This window comes from Sinocyclocheilus grahami, unplaced genomic scaffold, assembly GCF_001515645.1.
Source record: "Sinocyclocheilus grahami isolate Dianchi unplaced genomic scaffold, SAMN03320097.WGS_v1.1 scaffold729.1, whole genome shotgun sequence".
In the NCBI taxonomy this organism is placed as follows: domain Eukaryota; kingdom Metazoa; phylum Chordata; class Actinopteri; order Cypriniformes; family Cyprinidae; genus Sinocyclocheilus; species Sinocyclocheilus grahami.
The window spans coordinates 324,027-333,239 of NW_015505908.1; the positions used below are offsets into that span (position 1 = coordinate 324,027).

Here is a 9,213-nt window from a genome sequence, read left to right on the forward strand (position 1 = left end):
AAGCTGCGTTTCAGTCACTGCTAACCAAACCTCACAAAGAGAAACCTGAACAGTGGCTGTAGAAACACATTTTCAAACTGTTTAGCACCATGGTATTTATGCAGCATGGGATAGTGTGTTGTCCTGCATGAAAATCCTTTTATTTAGAGCACTATTCTTCATTTTATACCACAGCAGAAAATGGTCAGTTATGAACTCCACATATCTTGCAGAAGTCATTTTGACACCCTAAAATGACCTTACATCTCACTTCCCAATATTCCAACCCAAATCATCACCCACCGCCTCCTTGCTGATGTTGCAGTCTCATTGGAATAGGATGGCCTTTCATCAACTATCAGAAATCCATTTATCTGGACCATCCATTGTACTGCAGCATTTGTAAGTGAATAAAACTATTTAAAAACAAGTCTTCATGTGTTTCTACAGCCACTGTTCAGGTTTCTCTTTGTGAGGTTTGGTTAGCAGTGACTGAAACGTAGCTTTACACACAACTGTCAGTCTGCATGGAGAGGATCTTGAGCCTCCAGTAGCTTCAAACACCTGTTTGCTGCTCAGCAGTGGCTTTTTTACAGCTGTGATTACAATACAGTTCATTTGTTTGACAGAAACTTTCCTTAATCAATCTTTATCTGACCAAGATCTTCTGTGCTTTAAGTCACTCACAAATCTTTTGACAGTTCAATAATTTCAATTTGCTTTTCGCAAAATATTGTTTGTTTTGATGCCTTTTGCAAGACATTGCATTGTTTTATACTTTTCATCTTCAGAAAGATCTTTCTTCCTCACCATATTTCTTGAGAACTGTGACTTGCTTAATAATGTGGAACAATCTCTTTAAGTAGGGTTTCCATGTACCTAAGAAGACCTGGCAAACTATTGAACAAACCTCTCTGAGATTGATACCAGTTACCTGAAATGATGTGAAAATCAAAACAAACAAAAATCTGACTCTTTCTTGTACCGAAATCCTATCACCTATTTAAGAGTTATAAACAGTATTTCCAACTGTAACTATAGCCTAAATGCTGTTATATTTATACAAACTGGAACAATGACAGAGAGATAGCAGCGATAGTCCATATGGCTGGCAGCTGCCTGCTGTGTTGCGTTTGTCTGTGATGACAGATGAGCTGATAAAGGAACACAGAGCCACTCCATTCAGTCCACACTATTGTTTGCTTTTGCTTTTGTGTCCTGATCAGTAGAGATCACTGCCATGTAAAACGTTTGTTGTTTCCTGGTTTGCGTTGACTATGACATTCTGTCTCTCTCAGCTGGGTGGGGTACGAGTATCCTGAGTTCCAGGGCCAGCAGTTTATCCTGGAGAAAGGAGACTATGCCTGTTACCAGGCCTGGAGTGGCAACAGCAGTTACAGAACAGAGCACATGCTCTCTTTCAGGCCTATTAAATGTGCTGTAAGTTTATCCCGGGGGGGCACAAGCAACATTATGTCAAATCTGTGAAGACTTACTCCAGCACCTCTTTCATAATTTCTGCAATTTCTTTGTTGAAACAGCACATTAGTTTCACGTCATAACAAATATCCTCAAAATCATTTCATTTGCCACACTCACCCTCTCCCCGACAGAAGCACAGTGACAGTAAGATTACCCTCTATGAGTGTGAAGACTTCATGGGAAGTAAATTTGAGATGTGTGAGGATTATCCTTCCCTTCAAGCCATGGGTTGGTGTAGCAAGGAAGTTCCCTCAATCAAAGTCAACTCTGGAGCGTAAGTCACCTCATCACCTTTTTAACACAGGTCATCTGTCATTAATAAACTAGGATAAATAACTAAATATTGAATAACTATAAATATATATATATATAGAGAGAGAGAGAGAGAGAGAGATTTTCAGTAAATGTCAGTAAATGTCAATCAAAACATTTTGTTTGTAACAAACATTACATCAATTGTCTTTATAACTCATATTATATTATATTATATTATATTATATTATACAGAGTGTTGTCCTTTGTGGATAATCAATTTCTTTGTGACAAATAATGTATCACTGATGTAGCAGCTCCCTATACCCACAGTCTTATTGGTGTGCAGTGCAATAAATGAGATTTGCCTTTTTCTCTGGCAGCTGGGTAGGCTATCAGTTTCCCGGTTACCGTGGATATCAGTACATCTATGAGAGAGACAGACACCAAGGAGAGTACAGATGCTACAATGAGTACGGCACCCAGGCACATACCAATCAGATCCAGTCTATGCGCAGAATTCAGCAATAAGACCCAACACCATTGTGTACCCACCATGTCATGCCGTGTCAATACTATAGGCAATAAAGACATTATTTAAACTATAGTAAAAGATTGTTTGTGGAAATTCCTTGCTTTTTGTAATTAAAACTAATTTGCTCAATTAATGGATCAGCTAAAAGGCGATTATTGATGTAAAACAGGAAGATTCAATGTTTGTTTTAAAGCTATATGTAATTAGAACAGGCCTGCCACATTTCTAGGTATATGTAATCATGCAGAAATTTTAGTAAGGTTTTTTTCTAGAATAGTCAGACTAGACTGATGGAGGAATAAGCCACTTCATTATATTTAACAATTGGGATGTTTTATGCTAGCTGAACAACACCAAGTCTTGCTTAATGATGTCCTAAACCACCTATATGATGGATATGAGACTGATATTTCCAATAAACAAGAGCATGAGTAACTTTATGTTAATGCCTCATTATTTGTTCTTTGTGGACCTGCTTTTGAGGATTTCAGCTACATTCACATATAAATTAATATAAAATGAATACTATTTTTCTTTATATATAAAAAAGTATATATATATATAAATATTTATGTATAAAATGAAAAAATATTTATTTACTTTACATATTTATGTATTTAATGTACTTGGGTTAATGTATGACAAATGAATTATGTGGGGGTGGGAGTCTCACCCATTTGGGTTCGTTTGGAGCTGTCCGAGGTCCTGACCTTTGTGGATTAAAATACATGTCGTACATTCAGTGTTAGAAGCAGCCGAGATCTAATGCAGTGGACGAATCTTTTAAACTATGCGCTAAAGGAAGTGCGGGTTCTTGTTCGTCCAATCAAACGGTTTGTAAACCTGGGATCCGGGTGTGATTCCGCCTCTTATTTGTTTGTGGTGTAACCGTTCAGGACGCTAGCAGTATTTGACTGCACACACCCACTCACAGGATCAGATGTGGACAGAGCAGTTGCTGTTTGAAAACCCGCTCCCACACCCAGTCCAGGATCTCCTAATAAATGTTCAACCGTACACACCTTTATCAAATACACATTTCACTACGAGCTGATTAAAAGTGTAGCACTCGTTCTAAGTTCAATGATTTTAAGACAGACAAGATGCTGAAAGCAGCTGGATCTGAGACAAGCTGCAGTCTGACATAACAGGACGGGGTAAGTCAACTTATTAAGGGAGCAAATCAGGACATAGACCGGCATATGGTCACAACACTCTAAAAAATGCTGGGTTGTTTCAACCCAACGTTGGGTCAAATATGGACTAACCCAACTTTTGGGTTAAAACTTTAATTAAAAAATGTAACCCAACAGCTGGGTTAGTCCATATTTGACCCAATGTTGGGTTGAAACAACCCAGCATTTTTTAGAGTGAAATCAAACCTTTTAAACTACACAGTAAAACGTTTGAATAAATTACCTAAATATGCTACTTTTTTAATTTATAACATAAGTTGATTAGTTATATTCAAGTAAAATATTTAAATAAAAATCGTATTTATTAGAGCTAAATCAACCTGACTAAAAGGTTAGGCTACATCAACAATAGAAGGGGGGGACAGGGGAGTACTGTAACACAATTTGTTAAATCTCTAACACAATGTTGTTTGTGCTATGTATCTTAAACTTTGATATAACTACTTTTCCAGTGTTTGCCTGCTTCACATTAACGTTATTTAGAAATCTTCTACCGATCCCTGAACTGAAATTAATAACAAATATAAAGGGTGCTGCAGTTACAATTTACCCCCTACTGAGGAAATTTGTACGGCTAATAAAACATGGATATTTAGGTAATGTATCAATTGGTTTTCAGCAAATTATCAATTGGTAATTGAATTTACTATTAAATTAATTATTATCCCCATCTGATTTTGAACATTTCATTTGATAATTTTAGCTCAAACGTTTGAATTCAAAACGCAATTAAAATTCTGTTAAATAAACAAGAGAACCTGTGGATTCAGGTAATATCTCCTTAAATGATCCATTCATTTTTACAGTGTGTAAACATGCATGTCATTACAGCTATCACCTGATATTAAAAACACAATGAAAATATCTTTTATACCAGATTTCTCAACTATTCTCTTTACATTTGTATTTTCTAGTTTCTTTTTTCTTGATTCCCTAATTATTGCATTTAGGAGTGTTCATCGTGCACATGAAGTAGCTGTCTACGTCGCGTGGACAAACTGAAGCCTTGCCCTGCATCCGGGGCTTGTTTTAAGTTGCCTGCGATCTATTTAATGACTCAGGCAGCTAAAGCAAGTCTGGGACGCCAGAGACAGCACGACAGAGCGCGTCAGAACGATGCACAGAAAGAACTTCAAGATGATTAAAATTATTAGGCTACATGTGATATTAATGTTTGTTCATGTCGATAATGATGCTGCTCTGACAGTTAAAGCTGCTGCAATCAATTATTGTGCAATATATACAGGTTAAATATACACAATTGGCAGACTGCAGTGTAATCACAGAACTTGACCGGTTTCATTGTCATGAGACTTCTTTACCCCTTATGACCAAATATTTACCCTTATTGTCATTTTAAACAATAAATACACACCCCTGTACAGATAGACAGCATTAGCATGTTTTCTTGGCACAAGAAAAAATATAATAAAACATTTACCTCCCTTCTCGTTTTTTTCTGTTACTCCATTAATTCACGAGTGTCATATGGGATTATTGTCAAATGTGAACCCAATCTATTTTATTGTTGTTGTTTTTTTAAATAATTAAACACACAATCTGTACATCAGAATCGAAATCTATCTCTGTTAGGCTATTTGTTAAGATTTGGTTTTTGTAAAAAACGTACATGAAAAATATTTGAAATGCAAGGACTTGTAGACCTATAATAAAAATGTGTCACATGATAAAAGATCATCCATTTAGAAAGGCAGAATATTACACTAATTTAGAAAGGTCATATTAAAATGAAAATAATAATAATAACCAGTACATATAGGCCTATGCATTATGTAACAGTCCAACAGAAGTGATAAGCAGGGCAGAGGGTCTACAATACCATCGATTGCGTATTAAAGCAGCATAAGTTTGGGATAAAATGTTCTTGTTTAGCATTATGCACTTAGGCATAGTTAAAAGGTAAATATTCTCAACCAACACGGAACAGGCCTTTCTGTTTACAAAGAGGTAAAAAGGCGGAAAGAAAATGGATCTGAACCGGTTTCCATGTCAAACACTTCAATTCTCCATAGAAACTCTGATCTTAACGCAGAAACTTTATTAAACCTTGATGGTGGATTGATAAAGCCGAATTTCTATCGGTTCCTTTTTATTGTGGAGACGGGGAGGGATGACAGAGGTAAATTGCTCTTTTAATTAAACCATTGCACCGAAGGAAATTGCTGTCTGAATATTGTCTCAGAGATGGGGCTTGTGACAGTTGCCTGGAAACTTCAATCTGTCTCACATTTATTCCAGATCACAATTTTGAGATAAAGTTTAATAAAAATCTTTGCGCCAATGAAAGCCTACCCTTTCACGTCCTCCACCACCACCACAATGCGACAGAACTGCGGAGGAAGCCTTATGTTTAACATGTATCTCTCAGGTACACAGTCTTTTTGTGCGTAAAATGAGAAATATTGCTGAAATGACTGAAAAGAAAAGGGCGATGTTAGGGTTCTGCGGGTGCAGTGCTGCGCACCATCGCCGGTGTCTCTGACTTCTCCATCTGGAACGCATGTCCTCTTTTGTCGGAAATCGGATATCCTTTTTCCTGGACGCGTTTCCTGACCTCCGCGCTGAAGTCTGGGCAAATACATCGAGCAGCAACACGACAATACTCATAATATTGAACCTCTTTTGCTGCGATTGGTTTTTTATAGATGGGTGACATTACGTGTTTTCTCTAAAAGTACAAATTACAAATATACAGACGGGGGAAATATGTTTAATGCATCTGTTGCGTTTTACTAATGTTACTCCAATATTTTCCGAAGGCATTTAGAATGTGAATCATAGCTCAATTCTAAATGACAGGCGTATTTTTAAACGCTTTCTTTCAGACCCCACAGAAAATCTTCTGAAGGAAAGCAAAAGCCCTTCTTGGACCCCCATCAACACAGGCGTGCAAAAAGGTGAGTTTTGCGATGAATTGTTGACAGGCGAATGTTATTATTTTTGTGCAAAAAGTGTTTTTGCAGGATTTTTAAAATATGCTATTGTGTGCATTATTTAAAATAGTTAGACATAACCTCTTTTGCTGCGATTGGTTTTTTATAGATGGGTGACATTACGTGTTTTCTCTAAAAGTACAAATTACAAATATACAGACGGGGGAAATATGTTTAATGCATCTGTTGCGTTTTACTAATGTTACTCCAATATTTTCAGAAGGCATTTAGAATGTGAATCATAGCTCAATTCTAAATGACAGGCGTATTTTTAAACGCTTTCTTTCAGACCCCACAGAAAATCTTCTGAAGGAAAGCAAAAGCCCTTCTTGGACCCCCATCAACACAGGCGTGCAAAAAGGTGAGTTTTGCGATGAATTGTTGACAGGCGAATGTTATTATTTTTGTGCAAAAAGTGTTTTTGCAGGATTTTTAAAATATGCTATTGTGTGCATTATTTAAAATAGTTAGACAGCTTATTTATGATTTTATTTCATTTTATATTCATGATAAGGCATAAAAATAAATCATTAAATAAACTCAATTATATGCTACACTAACAAAAAGCTGCACTTTTGGTATATTTAAATATTTATTTTTAGTTCTTTAGAAAATCATCTCTTAAAAGTTCCAAAAGAGGGTTTTCACCTGTGATGCCATAGAACATTTTGTGTTCCCAAAAGAACCTTTCCGTGAATATTTATTTAGTGTGAAAAAATTTTTAAGAACCTTTTTACACTGCAAAAAAAGAAAAGAAAACCTTCTTCATGGAACCATGGATATCAATAAAGAACTTTTAGTTTTTAGATTGGTGCAGAACCAAGAAGCCACTATACACCAAATAACCTACAATGAAAAAAATGTTCATTGTAAGTTTTTCATCTCCAAAGAACCATATAACCATCTCAAGGACCCAAGAACTCAGTAAAACTGTTTTTGTAAAAAGAGTGATTTTGATAAGTAACCTTTTAAGAGTGTCCGTTATTTACTTTCACTCTTCACATAGAATACTGATTACAAAAGGTCTGTCTGTTTTCCCTACATATATGTAAGCCTACGTTCCTTGCATTTTAGGAAGTGGACAAATCCAGCTATGGCAATTTCTTCTGGAGCTGCTGTCTGACAGCGCCAATATGACCTGCATCGCCTGGGAGGGGACCAATGGAGAATTTAAACTGATAGACCCGGACGAGGTGGCCAGACGCTGGGGGGAACGCAAGAGTAAACCGAACATGAACTATGACAAACTGAGCCGAGCTCTGCGCTATTACTACGACAAAAACATCATGACCAAGGTGCACGGAAAGCGCTACGCATACAAATTTGACTTTAACGGCCTGGCGCAAGTGTGCCAGCCCTCCTCAACCGAACAAGCTATTTACAAATTCCAGAGCAACTTCACTCCCATCCAATTTTCAGGCATTTCCAAACTCAGTCTGGTTGCTCCAGGTGCTGGCCCGTCGGGGTTCTCATACTGGCCCGGATCTCCCCCGACCCTCTATCACAGCCACAACCTGCAACCGCCAGGACCCTTCGGTGCCGTGTCTGCGTCACATTTAAGTTGCGTTAACAATATCAACAGTTTAAATAACCTAAATAATATCAATAATCACTATAACTGATTTTTTTTTAAATTTGCCTCAGGAGTGCGCGCTGATAGACTACACAAGGCTAATATTCAAAAGCGCAACTGATTATTGCAGGTTATTCTAATCACACCCCAGAGAGAGAGAGAGAGAGAGAGAGAGACTCGATTGAAAGGACTATTTGGTGGATTATTAATGTTGATCACTTTAAAATAAGAAAGCCTTTTAGCGTTATCTTATGGAAAACAAATACTATCACTTTGTCACTGATTAATTAATCATTAAAGGGGTCATGAACTGCGTTTTTTTCATTTTATAATGTTCTCTGAGGTTCACTTATAATGTTAGTGTGAAAAAAACATAATTTAGAAGTAATAGACTATTTTCTATCCTGTTTTTGAGCCTCTCTGCAGAACGGTCTGGAACAGACAATGCAAATAGTGGTTAAAGCACGTTTACTCGCACTTGTGCTGCGACATTACTGTTGGATCCACTCTAGTCAGACTCAGTGCTGCATCATCGTTTACTTTCCGTCTCTCTGAAAAGCCTGCATCATACTGTCTTGTTTAAAAATGAATCCAAAGTAAAGCAAACAATCAAACAATGTTTCACTGATGTGATCTGGAGCTCTTTGCTAATTTTACCCCGTGTTTACACCGGACGCGAGCGGTGCAACAGAACCCATTATAATCAGCGATTCTGTTTACACTGGATGCGGCACAGATTGACTACAACCCCGACAGTAAACTGATGTCCCGCTCTATTTCTGACATGCAAGCATTCGCGCCGCTTCTGACCTGAAATTGATTCACGACATCACGCAACAGCGCTCGGGTCAGATCTAGATATGTTAGGCAATTCAAAGACTATTTTTCACAACTTACACTACACATGTCTTGTAGGCTAATCTTGTAATGTCATCTGCATGGTTCTGTTGATAAAGTAATCCTGTGTTTCTCTATTTCCTCTCCTCCTACTACAAGCGCGTATCAGTGGGCGGAGTTAAAACAGCAGTGGCGTAGAAGTAGGCGTTGACCTCCTGCGGAGGCGGTGCCTTGTCACACTATTACGTCATAAAGTGGCACATTCCAAAACGAGTCCTTTTCTGAGCTTACGGTTTTAATAAAAGCTCTTTAAAGAGAACGTTTTGAAACTTACATGTTTTTTAGTAGGCTACATTGACCTGTTATATGTCAAAAGATCAAGGGAAGTTTGATTTCAGTTCATGA

At 37.4% G+C, this 9,213-nt stretch overlaps 2 protein-coding genes across 2 annotated transcripts; both read left to right on the plus strand.

Moving 5' to 3' along the window:
- Nucleotides 1–1,269: 1,269 nt before the first annotated feature.
- LOC107560461 (beta-crystallin A2-like) lies at nt 1,270–2,320 on the plus strand (the record flags this gene model as incomplete). The annotated part of the gene is made up of 3 exons (XM_016244648.1): nt 1,270–1,419; nt 1,593–1,735; nt 2,097–2,320. Coding segments are annotated over 3 exons (441 nt in total), but the record flags the coding sequence as incomplete, so codon positions are not given.
- Nucleotides 2,321–6,727: 4,407 nt separating this feature from the next.
- Nucleotides 6,728–8,050, plus strand: LOC107560467 (protein FEV-like). The gene is made up of 2 exons (XM_016244650.1): nt 6,728–6,759; nt 7,473–8,050. The coding sequence occupies exon 2, from the start codon at nt 7,532–7,534 to the stop codon at nt 8,018–8,020; it is 489 nt and encodes a 162-aa protein (XP_016100136.1). The 5' UTR covers nt 6,728–6,759; nt 7,473–7,531; the 3' UTR covers nt 8,021–8,050.
- The last annotated feature ends 1,163 nt before the right edge of the window (nt 8,051–9,213 follow it).

Coding starts and splice junctions, on each gene's coding strand:
- LOC107560467 (XM_016244650.1), top strand. CDS start 7,532: ATGACCTGCATCGCCTGGGAGGGGACCAATGGAGAATTTAAACTGATA.